Raw genomic sequence first — 25352 nt, 5'->3', positions numbered from 1 at the left:
AGCAGACATTAGGATCCCAGAAGTTTGGTGGTGGTAAGACGCTAGGAGGAAGAGGAAGATTGACAGACAAAGCAATTGATAGATTACAGAGATATTATGGGTGTTCAATTATGCAAAATACAAGAACCATTGTTCATATGAGTAGAGCGATATGGGCATTACATTTTCATACTGCATCAACAAACGAACATCGACAACATGCATTGTGCCCCACAGGTGATGACTCATGGTGTAAGTACCTATCAGGAAAGGAATATGCCCATAAAAAGTGTTTCCCAAATGCTGTAATTGATTTAATTAAGCCCACATTCAGAGATTTATCACAGCCAAGTTTATTGGTAAAGTTTTTACATGGGAAAACTCAAAAACCAAATGAAGGTGTAAATAATTTAATTTGGATTAGGATTCCCAAAAGTGTGCTAGTACAGACAAAAATATTGCACTTTGGAGTGTATGATGCAGTGGAAACATACAATGAAGGAAACATTGTCAAATATGATGTGCTGAAACGTTCAGGTTTACAACCAGGACACACCACAATTTCCACAAAGTGCTTAATTGATGGAGAAAGACTAAGAGTTGCAGGAAGAAGAGACAAAAGCCTACAACATGCAGCAAAAGGGAAGAAAATGTCAGTGAAAAGGAAACTAACACTGCAAACAGAAGAGGATGCTGATAATCCATCATATGGGGCAGGAATGTATTAAAAAACTTAGGAAGCCATTTCCTGTAACTTTAAAATTTTTATCTTTGAGGAACATTTTCTCAAAAACTGCTAACAGTATATCAATGAAATTTATACAGAATATTGGTTACTTCTTTGCCTTCATTTTTATAACAAATTGTAAAAAAATATTGTATATAACAAGAGTTAAAGAAGAAAAAGTGCAAAATTTTAGAGAAAAATGACCATCTGTCTAAAAAAGAAAAACCAATAAATATTTCTTAACATGGCAATATATGTTTGTAGAGAAGTACTCATTGAACATGTATGTGAAATTTCAGAGCAATATGTTTCATGATTTTAGAAAAAAATGTTCCTTCTATTTGCTAAAATTAACATGGAGGAGATGGATTATTCCAGCTCCCCTTAAATTTAATATTACCAGATGAATCTTGGATGATTGAACAGGTCCTCAGTTTCCTTTGTGAAAGTGGTTTTTATTTCCAGATATAATTTTCTACTTCAGTAATCTTAGAGCAGGGCTTGGGACCTCTTTTACCGTCTTTTCAGTGTGGGACCTCATGAACACTCCCCCATGGAAAGACCACTCCACATTTTCTGCTTTTTCCTTTCTTTTTCCAGTTTTTAGATTTGGTCTAACCTTTTATGGCGTTTGCTGCGTCTCTTTAATCTTCATTATTTTACTATTTGACACCCCTGACTGGGTGCATACACTTTCAGCGGACTCTCTTTCATCTGTGTCTAACTTTGGAATCGCTGGAATGATGACCTCGCTGTTTGGTCCCATAACCCCTCTCAATGAACGAATTGGTCAAGTCAGTTGCGTCATTAATGAAATCCTGTCACCTGCATTGGCATGATCTGTTATTTTGAAACCTCAAATAGCATGTTTCTGAAGTTTTCCCTGTTATCAGCACGTCTGTCTGTCTGTCTATGTCTTAAACAATTCACTCTGTGGCTGTGAATCTTCATATTTATCCACTATCTTTGGGAGCTGTTCCAGCCTGACAGTAGTACCCAAAGTGTTCAAAATCCCCTTTATGCCAAATTCATTTGCAAACTTCAGCAAACATGTGAGCCATGCTTTCACCACTGAGGTTGTAATAACAAGTTCCTTTCTTAAAAATTTGTCCATCATGGAAGGTTAGCAAAGCATGTGTAAGCAGATGCAGCATTCAGAATGAGTGGGAAATTTACAGGAATCAGAATAACCAGACCATGTAGTTAGCTTATAATGTGCCGTGTCTGTCACTGCCTTCATCCCCATGCTGCTCCATTGAAGCTCACTGCATTTTCACCCACAGGTGGCTGCCCAACTTGCTATTTCATCGAATCCATAACAGTCCAGCCCACATGGACCAAAATGTTAGTGTCCACAGACAGGAATTTAAATCATCAGTTTTATCTGAGTACCGGGAATTTAAAGGATGTATAATGGTTCAGATCCATTCAGATGGCAGTGAATGAGGGTGTGTGTAAAGAATCACTTATAATTAACACTTACCACACACAAAAGAAAACACACACATTCACCCTTTAGTGTAAGAGGAGCATATGCAGTGACCTGTGACAGATGCCAGATTAAGTACTCTTTCACAACTGTTCCCCCCTCTTGCTGTGGCAAGTGTCCTATTAGTCACACTAGGAGTGGTGGCATCTTGGCCATTGTCCCTCAGATAGAAATGGCTTGAGAGAGGGCAGTGTACTCCATTGGCTCGGTCAAGTGTAGCAACTGAACAACCACCTACTCCTGTCCGCTCGCAAGCATCACGTATCCCATCAAAGACAAGGCTACCTGTAAAAGCAGTCATGTAATCTAAAAGCAGTCATGTAATCTAAAAGCTAAGCTGTGATCACTGTGCCATGTTCTATTGGATGAGACAACCAACAAGCTGTAGGTTCACATGAATGGTCACAGAGAGATAGCTGGACCACCCAGTTGTTGAACATGCTGCCCGACAGAGCGTCCCGCCCGACAGAACATGCTGCCCGACAGAACATGCTGCCCGACAGAACATGCTGCCCGACAGAACATGCTGCCCGACAGAACATGCTGCCCGACAGAACATGCTGCCCGACAGAACATGCTGCCCGACAGAACATGCTGCCCGACAGAACATGCTGCCCGACAGAACATGCTGCCCGACAGAACATGCTGCCCGACAGAACATGCTGCCCGACAGAGCGTCCCGCCCGACAGAGCGTCCCACCCTTTAATGACTGCTTCACAGCGTGCACCATCTGTACCCTTCTTTCCCAACCTAGCTTCTGTGAACTGCATAGGTGCGAATGGCCCCCTCCCCATTGCAATATGTCATATGTCCCTGGAGACCACACCTCATCTCTTCACCCCCCCCCCCCCCCCTTCCACCAGCATCAAACTCTATTAGTCCCTGTCCTCCAAATGCACCACTACGCAGTACAAGGAGTCTTTTTTCCCCCCTCCTCTAATTCTCTCCTTTTCCTATCTCCTTCCCCCCCCTTTTCCCATCCCTCTTCCTTGTCCAAAATTCTGATTGCACATAATTCCCCTGCCCTGTCCCTACCACACTACCACATCACTGTATGCAACCACAACCAGCACTTCAGTCACGTACCCCTACCCTGGTATCACCCCCCCCCCCCCCCCTTCCTGCCCCAGCCTCATATCTGCCCTGCCCACCCAGATGGCTTCTCCCATCATGTGCAGTTGCTCTGAGTCCCACCTTCATTGGCAGAGACAGTGGTTATTTGCATGTGAGCTGTTTGCCATAAGTTCACATGTTTGGTAGTTTTCTTGTTGTGCCTGTATACATCGTATCTCCACTCTATGGTAAGTAGCAAGCTACTATTTTCATATTATTATTATTATTATTATCATCAATATTCAGTCCTGGTTTTCTTTATTGTTCAAATATTTATGTATGAATGTACAGATGTGTCTTGGTGTTTACAAAAATTGTTCATCTGTTTGCATTGTGATACTGTAGCAAATTGAGATTCTGTAAAATTATGTTTCTGGAAAATGTCATTGGAGTACTGTAACCAATGAAATGCATAACTTCATCATTCTTAAGTTTTTCAGCCAGTGTTACATAAGCCGAAATGAAATGCCTCCTCTTTCACTCGAATTTCTGCTCACAAAATTTTACCTATCCCTCATCCTCCTTTTGGCTTTCAGTTTGGCCTCTCATCATTCTGGTTGTGTTTATGGATTACGCATGTACTTCTTTCACTGTGTTCACTTGTACATAAAAACTACTACTTAAACTGTAGAGAGACTGCTGTTATATTACTGAGATATCAATGGTTAACCTCTGGATCCACTGTCTTAAGCTGAGGGTTATGTAAAGTATGAGACACTCCATTGAGTGTCACTACATCAACATCTACACCTATATGTACATGCATACTCTGCAAATCACATTCAAGTCCCTAGCAGATGGTTCATAGAACCACCGTCACAATTCTCTATTATTCCCATCTCATATGTTGTTGTTGTTGTCGTTGTTGTTGTTGTTGTCTTCAATCCAGAGACTGGTTTAATGCAACTCTCCATGCTACTCTATCCAGTGCAAGCTTCATCATCTCCTAGTATCTACTGACCTACATCCTTCTGAATCTGTTTGGTGTATTCATCTTTTGGTCTCCCTCTATGACTTTTTCCCTCTGTGCTGCCCTCCAATACTAAATTGGTAATCCCTTTATGGCTCAGAACATGTCCTACCAACCGACACCTTCTTCTAGTCAACTTGTGCCACAATCTCCTCTTCTCCCCAATTCTATTCAATACCTCCTCATTAGTTATGTGATGTACCCATCTAATCTTGAGCATTCTTCCGTAGCACCACATTTCGAAAACTTCTATTCTCTTTTTGCTTGAACTATTTATCATCCATGTTTTACTTCCATACATAGCTACACTCTATACAAATACTTTCAGAAACGACTTCCTGACACTTAAATCTATACAAAAAGTTAACAATTTTCTCTTTATTTAGAAACGCTTCTTTTGCCATTGCCAGTCTACATTTTATATCCTCTCTACTTCAACCATCATCAGTTACTTTGCTCCTCAAATAGCAAAACTCCTTTAAGTGTCTCATTTCCTAAGCTAATTCCCTCAGCATCACCTGAGTTAACTCGACCACATTCCATTGCCCTTGTTTTGCTTTGTTGATATTCATCTTATATCATCCTTTCAAGACACTGTCCATTCCATTCAACTGGTCTTCCAAGTCCTTTGCTGTCTCTGACACAATTAAAATTTCATTGGCGAACCTCTAAGTTTTAATTTCTTCTCCATGGATTTTAATTCCTACTCCTATTTTTTCTTTTTTTCTCTTTACTTGTTGCTAAATATACAAATTGAATAACATTGGAAATAGGCTAAAACCATGTCTCACTCCCTTCTCCAACCATTGCTTCCCTTTCATGACCCTTGACTATTATAACGCCCATATTGTTTCTGTACAAATTCTAAATAGCCTTTTGCTCCCTGTGTGTTACCCCTGCAACCTTCAGAATTTGAAAGAGAGTATTTCAGTCAACATTGTCAAAAGCTTTCTCTGAGTCTACAAATGCTAGAAACATAGGCTTGCCTTCCCTTAATCTATTTTTGAAGATAAATCCCCCACATGAAACATGGACCTTGCTGTTGGTGGGGAAGCTTGCGTGCCTCAGTGATACAGATGGCCATACCGTAGGTGCAAGCACAATGGAGGGGTATCTGTTGAGAGGCCAGAGAAACGTGTGGTTCTTGAAGAGGGGCGGGCAGCTTTTTCAGTAGTTGCAGGGGCAACAGCCTGGATGATAGACTCATCTGTAACACTAACCAAAATGGCCTTGCTGTGCTGGTACTGCAAACAGCTGAATGCACGGGGAAACTACAACCATAATTTTTCTCCAGGGCATACAGCTTTACTGTATGGTTAAATGATGATGGTGTCCTCTTGGGTAAAATATTCCAGAGGTAAAATAGTCCCCCATTCCGATCTCCGGGTGGGGACTACTCAAGAGGACATAGTCATCAGAAGAAAGAAAACTGGTCTTCTATGGATCAGAGTGTAGAATGGCAGATCTCTTACTCGGGCAGGTAGGATAGAAAATTTGAAACAGGGAAATGGATATGTTAAAGTTACATATAGTGGGTATTAGTGACGTTCGGTGGCAGGAGGAACAATACTTTTGGTCAGGTGAATACAGGGTTATAAATACAAAATCAACTAGAAGTAATGCAGGAGTAGGTTTAATAATGAATAAAAAAATGTGAGTTTGGGTAAGCTACTCCAATCAACATAATGAACACATTAATGTGGCCAAGATATACGTGAAGCCCATGCCTATGACAGTAGTATGTGATTATATGCCAACTAGCTCTGCAAATGAAGAAATTGATGAAATGTTTGATGAGATAAAACAAATTATTCAGGTAGTGGAGGGAGACGAAAATTTAATAGTGACAGTGACTGGAATTTGATAATAGGAAAAGGGAGAGAAGGAAACCTAGTAGGTGAGTATGGATTGGGGGTAAGAAATGAAAGAGGAAGCCACCTGGTAGATTAATGCACAGTGCATAACTTAATCATAGCCAAAACTTGGTTCAAAAATCATAAAAGAAGGTTGTATACTTGGAAGTATCCTGGAGATACTAGAAGGTATCAGACAGATTACATAATGGTAAGACAGAGATTTAGGAACCAGGTTTTAAATTGTAAGACATTTCCAGCGGCAGATGTGGACTCCGACCACATTCTATTGGTTATGAACTGTAGATTAAAACTGAAGAAACTGCAAAAGGTGGGAATTTAAGGAGATGGGACCTGGATAAACTGAATAAACCAGCAGTTGTACAAAGTTTCAGGGAGAGTGTAAAAGCACAAGTGACAGGGATGGGGAAAAGAAATGTAGTAGAAAAAGAATGGGTTGCTCTGAGGGATGAAGAAATGAAGGCAAGAGGATCAAGTAGGTAAAAATACGAGGGCTAATAGAAATCCTTGGGTAACAGAAGAAATACTGAATGTAATTGATGGAAGAAGAAGAACACCCAAAATTTATTGAAATAAGCAGGCAAAAAGGAATACAAACAACTCAAAAAATGAGATCAACAGGTAGTTCAAAATGGCTAAGCAGGGATGTCTAGAGGACAAATGTAAGGATGTAGAGGATTATCTCACTAGGGGTAAAATAGATACTGGCTACAGAATTGTATGAATATCAATAGCTCAGATGGAAGCCAAATTCTAAGCAAAGAAGGGAAAGCAGAAAGGTGGAAGGATTATGTAGAGCATCTACACAAGGGCTATGTACTTGAGGACAAAATTATGGAAGTTTAAGAGGAGGTAGATGAAAATGATATGGGACATAAGGTACTATGTGAAGAGTTTGACAAAGCAATGAAAGATCTAAGTTGAAACAAGGCCCCGAGATTACACAACATTCCAATACATGTTCACCTACTAGGTTTCCTTCTCTCCCTTTTACTACTGAGTGCCTTGGGGGAGCCAGTCCTGACAAAACTCTACCATCTGATGAGCAAGATCAATGAGACAGGTGAAATACCCTCAGACTTGAAGAAGAATATAATAATTCCAATACCAAAGAAAGCAGGTGTTGAAAGATGTGAACATTACTGAACTATCAGTTTAATAAGTCACAGCTGGAAAATACTAATATGAATTCTTTACAGATGAGTGGAAAAACAGGTAGAAGCTGACCTTGGGGAAGATCAGTTTGGATTCCATAGAAATACTGGAACTTCTGAGGCAATACTGACCTTATGACTTATCTTAGAAGAAAGATTAAGGAAAGGCAAACACATGTTTCTAACATTGGTAGAATTAAAGAAAGCTTTTGACATTGTTGATTGGAATACTCTCTTTCAAATTCTAAAGGTTGCAGGGGTCAAATACAGGGAGTGTAAGGCTATTTACAATTTGTACAGGAACCAGATGGCAGTTATGAGTGTTGAGAGACTCAAAAAGTAAGCAGTGGTTGGGAAGGGAGTGAGACAGGGATGTAGCTTCTCCCCGGTGTTATTCAATCTGTATATTGAGCAAGCAGTAAAGGAAGTAAAGGAAAAATTTGGAGTAAGTATTAAAATCCATGGAGAAGAAATAAAAACTTTGAGGTTCGCCGATGAAATTTTAATTATCAGAGACTGAAAAGGACTTCGAAGAACAGTCAAAAAGAATTGACAGTGTCCTGAAAGGATGGTGTAAGATGGACATCAACAAAAGCAAAACGAGGATAATGGAATGTAGTTGAATTAAGTTGGATGATGCTGATGGAATTTGATCAGGAAATGGGACAGTTAAAGTAGTAAAGTAGTTTTGCTATTTATATAAGAAACACACACATCTTTCCATATGAGCTCTGATTTCCCTTATTTTATTGTTCCTACCTATGTAGGTCAGTGTCAACAAAATATTTTCGCATTCAGAGGAGCAAGATGGTGATTGAAATTTTGTGAGAAGATTCCATCGCAATGAAAAACGGCCTTCTTTTAATGATTTCAAGCCCAAATCCTGTATCATTTCTTTCGCGATCTCTCCCATATTTCTCATTAAGACAAAATGTGGTGCCTTTCTTTGATCTTTTTGATGTACTCTGTCAATCCTATCTGGTAAGGATCCCACACTGCACAGTAGTATTCTAAAAGAGGATGAACAAGTGTAGTGTAGGCAGTCTCATTAATAGGTCGGTTACATTTTCTAACTGAACTGCCAATAAAAGTCAGTCTTTCGTTGGCATTCCCCACAACATTTTCTGTGTGTTCCTTCCAATTCAAGTTGTTTGTTATTGCAGTACCTAGGTACTTAGTTGAATTTGTGGCTTTTAGATTAGGCTAAACAAGTTCCTTTCAGCATTCATGTTGATGACTTCACACTTTTCATTATTTATGGTCAATTGCCACTTTTTGCACCATTAAGATATCTTTTCTAAACCAATTTGCAGTTTGTTTTATTCTTCTGATGACTTTATTAGTCGATAAATGACTCAGATGGCTGCTCAGATTGTCTCAAAAATGATTTGTATAGATATGGAACAGCAAAGGGCTTAAAACACTTCCTTGGGGAATGCCAGAAACCACTTCTGTTTTACTCGATGACTTTCCTTCATTTATTACAAACTGTGGCCTCTCTGGCAGGAAATCCAAATTCAGTCATATAACTGGGGCAATATTCCATAAGCACGCAATTTCAGTACCAGTCACTTGTGTGGTAGTGTCAAAAGCCTTTTAGAAATCCCTTGTCAATAGCACTCAACACTTCATGTGATAATAGAGCTAGTTGTGTTTAACAGGAACGATGTTTTCTGAACCCATGTTGACTGTGCATCAATAGACCGTTTCCTTTGAGGCAATTCATAATGTTTGAACACAATATATGTTCTAAAATCCTGCTGCATATCGATGTTAATGATATGGGCCTGTAATTTAGTGGGTTACTCCTACTACTGTTCCTGACCTGCGCAACTTTCTAGTCTTTGGGTAAAGATATTTCAATGAGCGAACAGTTGTATATGACCATGAAGTATGGAGCTAATGCATCAGCATACTCCAAAAGGAACCTAATTGGTATTCAGTCTGGTCCAGAAGACTAGCTTTTATTAAATGATTTAAGTTGCTTCATTACTCCGAGGATATTTACTTCTATGTTACTCATTTTGGCAGCTCTACACAATTTGAGTTATGGAATACTTACTCCATCATCTTTTGTGAAGGCGTTCTGGATGGCTGTGTTTAGTAACTCTGCTTTGGTAGCACTGTCTTCAGTAGTATCTCCATTGCAATCATGTAGAGAAGGCATTGATTGTTTCTTCCTGCTAACATACTTCACATGCGGCCAGAATCTCTTTGGATTTTCTGCCAGGTTTTGAGAGAAAGTTTTACTGTGGAAACTGTTTTAGTTTCCAATTATTTTAACTTGATTACTGTGAATAATTTATTATGAGCGAATGGGGCATAAAGAAGTAAGTTTTCTAGTTTCAAATGAAACCCACAGCTCACAGTTCTGAAAGTATGAGTGAGATGTGGAATATTGCAGCTTGCACTGAATCTTCTGCTTGTATATGCTTAAGCACTAGTAATGTATTTAAGCTATGATATCATTTATCCCCCCCCCCTCCCCCTTCGCCCCTTGAAAAATTCGGTTAGAGTGCTACATTAGACCAGCTTCAAATAATGTGAATTCTTCAGATATCCAAAGTAATTTGTAAGAAAACTGTCATTATATATGCCTCAAAAGCTCATTTCTCTGTTACTAGGACATAGTTATTAAATTTGCAAATTTATTTGTGGTATGAAGCTAGTGAGTAGCTGAATGAGGAAAAGTAGGTCTCTAATAAAACCTTGGTGGCGCTTGCTTCATACATTTGTTGTAATAAGAGGACTTTAGATTACTGCTCATGAACAAGCTCAGAATGTAGCAGTAGTTGAACATGTAAATGCTGTACTTTAAAGTATTGCTCCCATGATTTTGTTTAGAGGAAAGATGTATAAAGGTGAAAGGCACATTAATTAATCTGGCAACACTTGCATGAAGTAACAGAAAAGGCTCAGTGATAGCCAGTATCCTCACAAAACCTCCCTCATTGTTAATGGAGGTAAATCATGTCGTGATGCCAATTATTGTTGCTGCTGCTTAATTAAACAATAGATACTTTATTGCTTCTAAAGAAATTAGAAATGTGAACATTCCCTACTTTAAAAGGGTATTTTCAAACCATCTGAATATTTTGGGATGTTGCTGACCTAAGTACTGGATAATTGGAAGAGATAAACCAGTCACATGTGTTGTTGGAAGTGCCTGGCTGAAAGAAATGGCACAAGGTGAGCTTGACTGTTTCAAAGAAACAGGAATCTTTCCTTCAAATCCTCAAGTTATTCCCAAGTCTAGACTTGCATGTTCAGTTTTTACAGAGCGTCAAATTTCACCTGAGATGACTTTAACTTATTATCTAATCATTCAGCAGTGAACAGTTCTCCCCAAGTTATAACTCTAATGTAGAGAGAATTCATCCAGAACATTCACAGAACACTGCCAAAGAATGACAGATAAATGGCCACAGTATCTAACACACATGCTACAGCATTTCATGGTATTATATCTACTCCACAACTATAGCAAAAAGAACCACCATCTCATTGCAGGTCTCAAAATACTCAGATCAAATATTGTTTTGAATTTTTTGCTAGCAGAAAAGGAACACCAACAAAATGTTATGGTTCACAACAAAACCAAAATTATTTGTCAAGCAAAGAAACAGAACATCACAGCCTAATGGGGTAACCTGCTTGGAAAACCAATCAGGACATAATGGTACCCAGGAGAGAGCAGCATCAAATTTCAAGATTTATTATGTTCTGAAGATAAAGAACCTTTATTTATCCTGGTCATGTGGATTATCTGTAAAATGACAGTTGAACATTTCAATGCCACTTGGAAATTTTCATTTATCTTTCTTGTTTCATTATTTGTGTCTGTAAGTGCTGACTCAAATTTGTATTAGATTTAATAAAGGCAACGTGACGAGTAACTCTTTGTAATTTACACCAGAAAAACTATGAAGTTCATAATTTACATTTCTTCCCCAATACAGAAAAATAAATTGACTGTCTAGTATCATAGAAGCATTTTCTTGAATATCTAAACTAAATATTCAGAATCTACTGGCCTTTCAGTTACTTAATTCATAGTGTCAGCTGTTGTGAAGAGAAGGCTGACATTCAAGAGATTGGTCATGAAGACTCAATACACAAAGAAGTGCAGTTGATCAATAAAAGAAGGAAGTACAGAACTGTTCAGGGAAATTAAGGAATACAAAAATAAGTCACTGAGGGATGAAATAAAAAGGAACAGGGAAGCTAAGATGAAATAACTGCATGAAAAATGTGAAGAAATCGTAAAAGAAATTATGGTCAGAAGGACTAAATCAGTATGTAGAAAAGTCAAAACAATGTTTGCTGAAATTAAAAGTGAGAGTGGTAACATTAAGAATGTAATTCGAATTGAACTGATAAATTCATGGAAGTGAGTAAATAGGTGGAAAAGTACTTTGAAGGCCTCTGTGAAGGGATAGATTTGCCAGCTGTGGTAGAAGAAGAAACAGGAGTCCATCTGGTAAAGATAGGGTATCCAGTATTAGAATCAGAATTCAAGACCTTTGGAACCCTTGAGATAAAATAAGGCACAGTGGGTAGATAACATTCTATCAGAATATCTAAAATCATTGGGGGAAATGGCAACAAAACAATAATTCACATTGGTGTGTAGAATGTATGAGTCTGGCAATATCCCATCTGACATTCAGAAGAGTATTGTCCATGCAATTCCAAAGACTGCAAGCTGACAAATGTGAGAATTATCACACAATCAGCTTAACAGGTCATGCATCCAAGTTACTGATAAGAATAAGAATCATAAAGAAAATTGAGGATGTATTGCATGATGATCAGTTTGTCTTTAGGAAAGGTAAATGCATGAGAGAGACATTACTGATGTTTTAGTTCATAATTGAAGCAAGATTAAAGACAAATACACACATGTTCATATGATATGTTGATCTGGAAAAAGTTTTCAACAGTGTAAAATGGTGCAAGATATTTGAAATTCTGAGGAAAATAGGGGTAAGCTATAGGAATAGATGGGTAATATACAATATTTACAATAGCTAATATGGATAAATAAGTGAATGACCAAGAACAAATTGCTTGGTTTAAAAGTGGTGTAACACAGGGATGTAATCTTCTGCCCCCACTGTTAAAATCTGTACAGCGTAGGAGCAATGATGAAAAATCAGTAATGAGATTAAAATTGAAGGTGAGAGTATATCTGTAGTACAGTTCACTGATTACATTTGCTAGAGTGCAGAAGAATCAAGTGATCTGCTGAATGGAGCGAACAATCTAGTGAGTACAGAATTTGAATTGAGAGTAAATTAAAAGAAAGATGAAAGTAATGAAAAGTAGCAGAAATGAAAAGAATGAGAAACTTAACATTGGAAATGATGGTGATGAGGTTGATGATACCAAGGAATTCTACTACCTAGGCAGCAAAACACCCAATGATAGCTGGGAAAGGAGGACATCAAAAGGATACTAGATATGGCAAAATGGTGTTCCTGGCCAGGAGTAGTCAATTGGTATCAAACATAGTCCTTAATTTGAGGAAGAAATTTCTGAGAATGTATGTTTGGAGCACAGCCTTGTGTGATAGTGAAACATGGACAGCAGAAAAACCAGAAGAAAAGAGAATCAAAACATTTGAGATTATGTGCTCTAGGTGAATATTGAAAAATATAGGGCCTGATAAGCTAAGGAATGAGGAAGATTTGCCGGAATTGAAGACGAAAGGAATATGTGGAAAACATTGATATGGATGAGGGACAGGTTGATAGGACATGGGTCAAGACATCAGGGAATGACTTCTGTGTTACTATAGAGAGCTGTAGATGGAAACAATTGTAGCGCAAGTTAGAATACATCCAGTAAATAATTGAAACATCGGTTGCGAGTGCTACTCTGAAATTAAGAGGTTGGAACACGAGAAGAATTCATGGTGAGCCACATCAAACCAGTCAGATAACTGACGACAAAAAAGCAGTTCCATAAAGGATAGACTGATGCTCATTGTAAACGTAACACGTGGTCAAGAGCAAAGTGGAGCACAGTGCACAACATGCAAATGAACATAACCTATCAAATTACAGTTGCTGCCTCACAGCCCAGGCCATCTGGTTTGTCTCCACCACCACAAGCTTTTCCAAACTGTGAAGCTGGGAGTTATCCTTACAGCACATTCACTGCTCCAGAATTCATCCTGCCCTCAACCTATGGTAACCTATGCTAACCTATGGTAACCTATTGTAAACTACTGTCCCTACATCCTTCGCCCAACATTTCGCACAGCATGCAATCTTTGGTGGTTTGCATCTAGTATGTAATTCTGTTCAAATATTGATTTCAAAATATGTTCTGAGGTTCTGCAATTCATGAATGTCAATGAAATAGTATGTTAGTTCTGTCAAACACTTCTAATATCCTTTTTGTAGATAGGTATGTCCTGTTCTTCCTTCCAATCACTGGGCACAGATTGTTAGCTCGAGGTATTTATGGTGTAATGTATTAGAGTGAAAACAGGAGTTACCTCAGCTGGAAATTGTATATAGGTAACGACAAGAATTTTTCAGGCCCTTAATTCTGGTTCAATGTTAGTGATTTTAGCTGTTTCTGAATTCCAGTGACACTAATATCTACATCAGTCATCTTTGCAGTGGTGTAAAAAGGAAACTGAACCAATTCTTCTGTATCTTCCTTTGTAATGAAAAGATATATGTAGTGAGAACTAGTAAAATACTGTGGAAGAAAGAATAGGATACCTGGTCAGGGCATTTCAGGGCTGTCAACACAAAGTTAAATAGCAGTAATTATGGAATAGGTTTAATAATGAATGATGATGATGATGATGAGGAGGAGGAGGAGGAGGAGGAGGAGGAGAATATGAAATGCAAGCTACAATAAAAAAATGGTTGTATATTTGGGAAATATCTGGGATCACTGGAAGCTTTCTAATAGATCTAATGGTGAGATAGATATTTTGACACCACATTTTAAACTGACATTTCCTGGGGGAGATGTGACTGCTGTCAATAAAAAGATAGAACATTATCTCTAGGAAGTTTAGATTTTGTACTGCAGAAATGTCAATACTGTCTTTAGAATTTGCCTATCAAAATAGATTGAAGAAGGTTAAGTCCCATATTTATATCATTTATGGATACTGAGGAAGATGAATTCAGCAGTTATTCTCTCAAAGATCTATACATGAATGGAATATAAAAGAAGCCCAAACAATGGTACCATAGGAAGTACTTCTACCATGCACTACACTGCAGTCTGCAGAGAGTATAACTGTAGGTGTAAATGTGTACTTAATAACATTTGGGATAGGCTATAATCTTGTCTCCCTCTCTCCTCAACTGCACTGCCCATATTTATCTGTTTTTTTTTTCTCTTACAATTACAGCTGGTTTCTGAAGTTGCAAATAATATTTTGCTCGCTGTATTTCATCCCTGCCACCCTCAAGATTTCAGTGTGTCTAGTCCAACCCATGTTGTTTCAAGTTTTATGCAGGGATATGGTGAGGAGAGGGTAGGACAGCGAGATGCATTGGGGAGTTCACATGGTGTATTGGAGGGGAACTGGGGGAATGAGGGAAGGAAAAAGACTATGAGTGCTCTTGTGGAATAAAGGTTGTGTGATGCTGGAGTGGGAACAGGCAAGCAGTTAAGTAGTTAAAGTACAGACCAGTAGGTTTATGGGAACAGGGGAATTCACGCTGCTATATATCTTATCAATGCAGTAAATGAATCAGGCAAAAAGGAATACAAATGTCTCAAAAATGAGATTGACAGGAAGTGCAAAATGGCTAAGTACGGATGGCTAGAGGACAAATGTAAGGATGTAGAAGGTTACATCACTAGGGGTAAGATAGATGCAGCCTACAGGAAAGTTAAAGACACCTTTGGAGAGAAGAGAACCACGTGTATGAATATCAAGAGCTCAGATGGCAAACCAGTTCTAAGCAAAGAAGGGAAGGCAGAAAGGTGGAAGGAGTATATAGAAGGTTTATACAAGGGCAATGTACTTGAGGACAGTATTATGGAAATGGAAGTGGATGTAGAGGAAGATGAAATGGGAGGTAAGATACTGCGTGAAGAGTTTGACAGAGCACTGAAAGACGTGAATCAAAACAAGGTCCCCAGAGTAGACAACATTCCATTAGAACTACTGACGGCCTTTGGAGAGCCAGTCATGACAAAACTCTACCAGCTGGTGAGCAAGATGTATGAGACAGGTGAAATACCCGCAGACTTCAAGAAGAATGTAATAATTCCAATACCAAAGAAAGCAGGTGTTGACAGATGTGAAAATTACCAAACTATCGGTTTAATAAGTCACAGCTGCAAAATACTAACGCGAATTCTTTACAGACGAATGGAAAAACTGGTAGATGCAAACCTTGGGGAGGATCAGTTTGGATTCCGTAGAAATGTTGGAACATGTGAGGCAATACTGACCTTACGACTTATCTTAGAAGAAAGATTAAGGAAAGGCAAACCTACATTTCTAGCATTTGTAGACTTAGAGAAAGCTTTTGACAATGTTGACTCGAATACTCTCTCTCACATTCTGAAGGTGGCAGGGGTAAAATACAGGGAGCAAAAGGCTATTTACAATTTGTACATAAACCCCATGGCAGTTATTAGAGTCGAGGGGCATGAAAGGGAAGCAGTGGTTGGGAAAGGAGTGAGACGGGGTTGTAGCCTCTCCCCGATGTTATTCAATCTGTATATTGAGCAAGCAGTAAAGGAAACGAATGAAAAATTTGGAGTAGGTATTAAAATTCATGCAGAATAAGTAAAAATTTTGAGGTTCGCCAATGACATTGTAATTCTGACAGAGACAGCAAAGGAATGGAAGAGCAGTTGAACGGAATGGACAGTGCCTTGAAAGAAGGATATAAGATGAACATCAACAAAAGCAAAACGAGGATAATGGAATGTAGTCAAATTAAATCGGGTGATGGTGAGGGAATTACATTAGGAAATGAGACACTTAAAGTAGTAAAGGAGTTTTGCTATTTGGGGAGCAAAATAACTGATGATGGTCGAAGTAGAAAGGATAAAAAATGTAGACTGGCAACGGCAAGGAAAGCGTTTCTGAAGAAGAGAAATTTGTTAACATCGAATATAGATTTATGTATCAGGAAGTCATTTCTGAAAGTATTTGTTTGGAGTGTAGCCATGTATGGAAGTGAAACATGGACGATAAATAGTTTGGACAAGAAGAGAATAGAAACTTTTGAAATGTGGTGCTACAGAAGAATGCTGAACATTAGATCGGTAGATCATGTAACTGATGAGGAGGTATTGAATAGGATTGGGGAGAAGAGAAGTTTGTGGCACAACTTAACTAGAAGAAGGGATCGGTTGGTAGGACATGTTTTGAGGCATCAAGGGATCACAAATTTAGCGTTGGAGGGAAGCCTGGAGGGTAAAAATCATAGAGGGAGACCAAGAGGTGAGTACACTAAATCGATTCAGAAGGATGTAGGCTACAGTATGTACTGGGAGATGAAGCAGCTTGCACGGGATAGAGTAGCATGGAGAGCTGCATCAAACCAGTCTCAGGACTGAAGACAACAACAACAACAACATATATCTTATCAGTATAGTATTAAAAAGTTGCAGTTGGCAGGCAGCCCATTGGTGGATACAGTCATTACAACACAGTGTTGGACAGCTTTCTCAACTGGGTGGTCCAGTTGTTTCTTCAAGATACTTTGTTCATGGCCATTCATACACACAGACAGCTTATCTGTTGTTTTGCCTGAGTAGAATGCAGAACAGTGGTTGCAGATTAGCTTGTACATCACATGACTTGTTTCACAAATAGCCTGGCATTTTATGGGATAGTAATTGCTTCTGATGGGACTGTAGGTGGTGGTGGTGGTGGTGGTGGTGGTGGTGGTTGTGTTGGTGTGGGAAACCTTGGTCTGGCAAGGGTTTGGGAATAGAGGTTGTGTAATGATTGCGGAAGTTATTGTGTAGTTCTAGTGAGTGGCAGAATACCACTATGGGATGGGTGGGAGGGTTAGTAGGAAGGACATTGGTTATTTCAGGCCATGGCAATAGATCCTAGTAGGGAATGTGATTCAGTTACTCCGCTGCTGGGTGGTACTGAGTCACGAGGAGAAGGCTCCTTTGTGGCCGGATGGTGGGGCTTACAGGGGGTGATTGAATGACTGGAGAGATGAGGCCTGTGATGTCTCCAGTCACCCACCATCTTCCAAAGTCCCACTGTCCAGCTGAAGAGGAGTATTACCCTCATGACTCATTATGATCCAGGACTGGAGCAACTGAATCACATACTCTCCTAGGGTTTCAACTGCCACTCATTGTGGCCTGAAATGAAGAATGTCCTACCCACTATCCTTCCCAGTTCTCAAACTGTGGTATGCTGCTGCCCACCAAACCTACAAAATATCTTCACCCATCCCTACACAACCCCTGCTCCCAATCTCTTGTCTGTTGGCCCATATCCCTGTAATAGACCTTGGTGCAAGGCCTGGACTGTACTTCCTCCTACCACCACCATCTACTCCAGTCCAGTCACAAAATCACCTACCTCATCAAGAGGCAGGGCCACCTATGCAATAAGTCACATGATGTACAAGCTAAGCTGCAATCACTGTGCTGCATTCTACATGAGCATAGCAAACGGCAAGCTGTATTTCCATATGAATGGCCACTGACATACTGTTGCTGAGAGACAGCTAGACCACCCAGTTGGAGGGCATGCTGCCTGACATGTTCTTCCCTCGAAAGACTACTTCACAGCCTGTGCCTTCTGCATTCTTCCTACCAACATCAGCGTTTTTCAACTTCACAGTAGTGAACTCTCCTTAGAATGTACCCAACATTTCTGTAACCCTACTGGCCTCAACCTTCGTTCACTAGTCATTTTCCTTCACTTGCCTAGCCCCTTCTCAGATCAGAAACAACAATGCTAGCAGCCAGCAAATGGGGTGCAGTTACAGTGTCTGCTGACAGAGCTTGACTTAATCATGTATGTTGGAAAAGCCTCTGGTTTATGAGGCATAAAGGGAACGGAAGGTAACCACTGACTTGATGCTTTTGGTAGGGTGGTTGCTTAAAAGTCAGGCCTGCTGATATTCTACCAGTCATAGATGTGGCCTGTTTCCTCTATTGATGTATTATGCTCCCTTTTCTGTCTAGTGTTGAATTGGCTCAGTTCTTCGAAAGTTCAAATTACTGATGTTCACAATTTGGTATAGGCTGGATAGGGTGTGATGTCATCACCCCCCACCCCGATTTGTGACCTAGCATATCTGAACTTGAACCCTTTGAGTGAGTTGTAAAAGTGGTGACAATTGTGGCTCGTGCATCCATCGATACAATTGCATCATCTCATGCAGCCACTTTACAGAAGTATGGCGGTAGCAACGGCATCAGCAGGAGCAATATAGTAACAACATGCTGGACAGTTCACCTTCTTCAAGTGTTGTCATTTTGAGAGAAGCTATAGAAACACACATCACTGACACCAGGCACCCTTCCTGTTTCCCCTAACCCATCCAAATTTCTAGACGTTATTATGTATGTATGTATGTATGTATGTATGTATGAAATGGAACAAATGCCTGAACTGGCTGTGAGTGCAGACTTCATTCATTCTAGTTCCTTTCTTTATAATTTGGTGTGATCCCAACTTATTGAAATTTGATTGTTAGTGTAAATCAATAACTGCAAATGTTGAATGTAAATTGCAAGTTGTGGCAATGTAGCTTAAGGTAAATTGGTGATAGATGTGTGCTAAAAAATTGGTGATAGATGTGTGCTAAAAAATTGGATGCAGAGTGGATAGCAGAATTACATAATATGTCTAGAAATTGTAAGTTTGAATGTCATCAGTGTGGCATATCTTATGTAGATGCCATTATCTGTGATATAATTATGAGGTTCCTTTTTAATCAGTTGTTGAAAGTGAAGTCTTCAGTTGACTGATGTATCTGTAGATGACATAGCACAGTTGGTATGGTCATACAAGCTGTCTGCACAGACCTGGGAAGCATTTGTTGACGAGTGCCATATAGCGTAAGACGATTGTAGCTGTTCCTGTAGTCAATTGTCAGATGACACAATAGGGTCTCATTCCTTGGGGCTTATCTGCACCTGCCACTATTAGTTGTCAAAAAGCAGTCTTGCTACAGCTCTGTTAAGCAACTTAATAAGACAGACAGTAGGGACAAGCTTTCCCCATTAGTGGACATGTCTTCATATGAAAGGTGCAGTGGTATCACAATTTGTTGTCCAGTATAAGAGAAGATACCTGCCACCTCCTTGGCACTGGTAAGCTTCTTATATTGTAGGGCATGCCTCAGTTGCTACACTCAACATAAGTGCTGGAAATGTCTGCATGTAAACAAAGGTGTTGTCAGGTGCAACCACAGTAGCCACATCACTGATGTCTATGCTGTGGAGTGGAGTGTTTACAATGCGGACTAGTTGTCAATTAACACATTTTCCATGCCTAGCTCACAAATCAGGTAAACAGCCCACAATCTCATAATGCACTTGTCTATTTTGAGATGGCTAGTTGTGTTTCAGCTTGATATTGGCACTGTGGCCTTGTTGGTAAATGTGCCATATGTATCATGAGCTGTGTAGCATTTAGCAAAGAAAGTGTCTCCTGTAGTTGCCAAAAAGCTCCATTAAGAGGTCAACTGGTTGTGGCCTGCAGAGTATGAGAATTTGGAGAATCGAGTAGCATTCTTGGTGGTTGATCTCTCTTTGACAACATTTTTTTTGATTAGTTGCTTTCACAGCATTTTGATTTCAAAGTTGTTGATTGTATTAATTTAGTGTCATGAGTCATTTCCTTCTGTGACCTTTAATAACTTTCACAGTTGCATAAACAGTGTTTTGAGCCAATGCTGGGTGAAGCAAGGGATTTGCTAGCCCACATTTAGCTAGAGTGACCTGTGAACCCGAAGGTTTTCTGTGCTTGCACTTTGCCATTTGTTATGAGTTTTGCAGTTGACACTGAATTAGCTAAACTATAGGAATTAAGGGTTATTTTGCCTGCAGCATTGAGTCAGTAGGCAATACAGTTAATGTTGATTAAAAAAACCCAGTGCAGTAATTGGATCATGTGGCAGTTTTAAAGCCAGAATTAAAAAACAGTGTGAGGTGGAACTTGATCCGGTCACTGGCACCAAGGAGATACTAATGAGGGTGGCTGGTGGACATTATTTTTCAAACAGTGATTAGAGATACATGTAACTGCAGTTGCCAATTACTAATATGACATTTGGCTTCTATAAGTTTACCAGATTTCCTTTTGGTGTTCTTACAGTTGGAGAAAGTCATAAAGCAGAGAGCTCACCATAACATGAAGTGTGCATCTTATCTGGATGATCTACTTTTCAGAGGTGCTGCCAGTATTTTCAGTACTTACAGGTGGTGGTTCGGGTGTGGAGGACAGTGGTCTGCATTGTAGGTTGGGAAATTGTACATTTTTGCACCCCGTGTCTAGTATTAACGCCATGCCTTAAATGACTGCTTTCTACCAGTTGATTAGCTGCCTGGACATCAGAACTTGAAGGAGCTGGATGTTGTTGTTCCTTGCCAGGGGTAACTATTAAAACAAATCCAAACCAAAAGCATCTGTGGTCTCTCACTCTCTCAATCAGCTCCTTAAGAAAGATGCAAAATTTGTTTGGTCAGACACTTGTCAGAATGTCCTTTTGTGGTTAAAACATTGTTGATGATCATTGCCTTACAACCTTTGATCCCAAGAAAACCTTAATATTGGCTACTGATGCATCACAGCAGATAATTATCTTTGGGACTAAGACCCTTCCACCCACCGAAATGAATTACTCTCTGACAGAGGTGGTGTTAAAAAAGCTTTAAGTTTCCCTGTATGGCTCCAAATCTCAGTTGGTCATGGATCATAAACAGTAAGTACTATTGTTTAAACCTAAGGCCAGACTTCCTGAAAAGATGGCTCACACTACACCATTGAGGAATATTTCTCAACAATTATTTTGATGATAGCCACTTTTGGCCCAACACCGGGTATGATAATGCCATTGCATTGTCCCAGTTGCCTGTGGGTCCTGATATTTAGTTTGATGGGATGGAAACAATTTGTTTTGTTACCTACAATATTTTATCCATGACTTCCACAGCTACTGACAATATTAACTAAAGTTCCACAAATTGTTATGTAATCTGAAAACAAGCTTAATTAGTTCCTGGAAACCAATATCAGTAAGGTCAGGTCTACACAGGATTTTACCAAGTTATGGGAAAATTACAGTGAAATCACTCATTGTGCTGCTCATTTGGTGTGACTGTAGCCAAACAATCTTATTGAATACACAGGTGCAAGCTGTTGCAGTCCACATTTTCCTTCTTCATTTAACCTTTTCTCAAGGTCTGTTCCTCCATCATTACCTGTCACAATTGCATCTTAATGGTCAGCTCCCTCACCCCTTTTTTCCTGCTCAATGACTTTAATGTCCACCATCCTGTTTGGGGCTGTTTGAAAACCTGTCAGATAGGTTCCTTCTTGACTGACCTTCTCAACTGACTCAACGTCATCTACCTTAACACGGCAGCACCCAAGTTCCTTTCAGACACCATACACACCTATGGATGTCTTGTTCTGCACTGCCCAGCTTGCCTGTCATCTTCAGTGGTCATTTCTCTCTGACACATACCCGAGCAACCATTTACTGGGCACTATCCATTTGTCGACTCATACCTCCATCTATGTGTAAACCCAATTACCAGCTTCCCAAGGCCAACTGGAGGCTTTGTTGCCCCTGACTACCTTCAACGGACATCATCTGCCCAGTTAAGATAACCACATACAGTACCTGATGAACATTATCTTTACTGCTGCAGAATGTTGCATACCACACAGTTCTTTACCGCACTGTGTCCTGATCAGCTGGTGGTCTGAGGCATGCTGTGATGAAATTTACATGCAGAGAAGTGCTCTCCCCTTTATTAACTGTCATCCCATGATGGCAAAATATATTGATTATAAACTGTTGCATGTACAGTGCCATTTCATTCTTCGGGGTAGCAAGAAAACTAAATGAATTTTTTTTACTAATTCTTTCAACAGTTCCACCCCCATCTTCTCATCTTCTGTCACAGGGTGCACCCTGCAACGTCTGTGATGGAGGTCTGTTGACAGATGACCAGTCTGACTGTAGCAGATGTCATTGTAGACCCTACACCAGTCTCCAACAGTGTGGGCCACTATTTTTTGTAGAATTATAGCTACACTCACTGTCACCACAACTTCCTCCTTTTGAAATGAGTGGAGGCAGCTTGGATGATATACTTCTCCTCTCAGAATTATGAATACTACAATGTAGCCTTTATGTGCTGTCACCTCATCGCAATCCTCCACCCCAGAGCCAGACACTGTTTGCCCACTAGAGAATGGAATCACTTTCTCCTTCATAGTAACACACTCTTTTGGGCAGATGTCATGTTTTCCCGACACTGGCAGAAGCCACTCTTGTACCTATCCATATGCCTGGTAAGGACAAAATACGTGTCTTCTAGCTGCCACTCCATTACCCTCACCAGTCATGTTTGCAGGATGATGGAATGTATGATTCATGGCCAGCTGGTGTGGAGCCTGGAGTCTCACAATCTACTAACTGTGGACTGTGATCAGGCTTTTTGATTTAGAGAAAGCCTGTGACACCAGTTGGAGAACTGGTACCCTTTGTACTATATACATGTGGGGCTTCCCATGCTGCCTGCCCCATATTGTGTACAAATCTTTAAAAGACCAAATTTCCAAGGTACATGGTAGTTCACCCTTATTGTATACCTTTATCCAAAAGCACAGAGTGCCTCGAGGCTTTGTCCTAAGCGCCATTAACCCTGCTAAGGCGATTCCCCCCAGGCATCTCGGACTTCCTTTTTAGTTGATGACTTAGCAATCTATTGCAGTTCTCCATGGACTCATCTCCTTGACCAACATCTTTGGTGGTGTCTGGATTCTCCTTACTTGTGCAGCATCAAAAATGGCTTTTGCTTTTCCATTGGGAAAAAAAACAGTTTGTACAAATTTCTAGTGGTGCAATGGGTTCCACCATCATTACATCTTGGACCCATTGTTCTTTGTTTCACTGCAACTACAAAATTCATGGAAGTTGTGCTTGTTAGGAAACTTTTTTGTCCCTCCCACATGTCTTGTTTGGCCACACACTGTATCCAGTCTATCAGTGTCCTACATGTCCAAAGCTGTATTTCCTTGGGCTTAAATCAGATCACCCTCCTCCATTTTTACTGATCCCTTGTCCATTTGAAACTAGACTACATCTGTTTGATTTATTAATCTACACATCCATCCACTGTACATGGATGTAACCCAATCCACCAGAGTGGAATATGTTAGGCCACTGGCAACCTTTACGTAGTCCCATTGAGAGCCTCTATGCACAAGCTGCCTAACTACAACTGCGCTCCTGGCATGATCTTCTCCTTGGCAAATATGAATGCCATTCGTTGTGTGTGCCCAGCCACACATCCTATGCCCTGTATTTTGATGCCTACCTCAATTGCCTGTATGGGTCACACCATTCTTCTGTTTGGATTCGTCAACCTTTGCACACAAATTAGTGGAAGCATATTGATGTAGACTGTTGACTCAGACAGCCCGTGGCGTCAGATGTGCCTTGGTGACTGGCACTGACCATTTTTGTTATGAGCTTCCTGTAAACTGGTAGATTTTTAGAGCAGAGCTATTTCCTCTGTCAGACCACCTAGTACACCCAACAACATATACTTTTTAACTGGGCCGTATGCTCCAATTCTCTCAGGAGCATTCAGGTCTTCATTGTACTTAATGCAACAAGTCCAAGAAAGCTTACACTTGCTTGCTTTCAAGGGAGCCACCACGATTTCCTTGTCATGTTGGTCTGATGAGAAATGAGGCTGCTGCCGAAGCTACATTCCTACCTCGACCTGCTAGCTCTTCCGTTGCTTTGGATGATCTCCTTGTTGCTCTCTGTTGGTAGATGGTACCACTTGGGAATAACTGCTAGTCTTCTCTTCACAGGAACAAGCTCCAGGGAATTGAACCTCTCCCAATGGTTTGGCTGGCCACCTCTTGGCCCTTTCATCACAAGATGATTGTTTTAGCTAGGCCTTTTATTGGGCACTGTCTATTTGGCCATTACCATTTGATAAGCAGCGATCCTTCACCAATTTGTGCTTGTCATAATAATGAATTGGTGGTTTGCTATTTCTTGAGCCAATATCTTTTTCTGAAATGCTTATGTTTCACTATATGTTTGCTGCCTGAATTATTGGCCATTTTAGCATACTGCATGCAGGCTGTTTTAGAAGTGATAGCAATTTTTTAAGGGACATTTAACCCTTCATTGCTTGCATGGATGGCACTCATCATCCACATGATTTTTCTTGCTCAGTTTTCTCTGACATGGCTGGACTCAGTTCACACCATTTTCAGTACCTCTCTGTTAACTCTCTGGCCGTTAGCTCCAATCATTGTTTATGAAACATTATTATAGTCTGGAGAACAGCTCTGCTGCCACAGTCTGAAACAAATCAGGTCTGTATTACTTTATTACTTCATTGCTTTCCTAGATTCAGTCAATCTTTCATAGGTGTAAATTTAGATGTATTGAAACTCATTGCAGTTGCCTTCCATGTTGCTTAGTATTGTCTTTATTTTTAAATTGTGGAAGAAATGTCAAAGGCAAAAAATCTCAGACAGAGTTCAGTAGGGATCCTAACGTATGGGTGGGATGGTTCAATGAGCTGAGTGATGAAGATGCTAATAGTGATGGCACTGTCTCAGAGACTGAATCAAAAAAAAAAAAAAAAAAAAAAAAAAAAAAAAAAAGGAAGTCAAGAGGCTACATTTTTTTAGGGAAAGATGGAATAACTAAACGGAGGAAAAATAAATATCCTACCAGTGTTAGAAGAAGATGTTGTAATTTTATTATGCATTTGCCTAGACCAAAAAAGCAAACTCATATAAAAAGACAGAAATAGAAATTCTGAATTTGTTCTTGGATGGAAACATAATAAGCATTA

At 39.9% G+C, this 25352-nt stretch overlaps 1 protein-coding gene across 1 annotated transcript in view; it reads left to right on the top strand.

The window, feature by feature from the left end:
• Positions 1–14186, top strand: part of LOC126311052 (chaplin-A-like) — a 120168-nt gene extending 105982 nt beyond the window's left edge. The window contains exon 16 of the mRNA XM_049992123.1: positions 14104–14186. Coding sequence (XP_049848080.1) covers positions 14104–14186 — 83 coding nt within the window. The remainder of the gene's footprint in view (positions 1–14103) is intronic.
• The last annotated feature ends 11166 nt before the right edge of the window (positions 14187–25352 follow it).

Source organism: Schistocerca gregaria, unplaced genomic scaffold (genome assembly GCF_023897955.1).
Source record: "Schistocerca gregaria isolate iqSchGreg1 unplaced genomic scaffold, iqSchGreg1.2 ptg000396l, whole genome shotgun sequence".
NCBI lineage: Eukaryota > Metazoa > Arthropoda > Insecta > Orthoptera > Acrididae > Schistocerca > Schistocerca gregaria.
The sequence above is the reverse complement of the archived record's forward strand: the minus strand, read 5'-3'. Positions and strand labels throughout refer to the sequence as shown.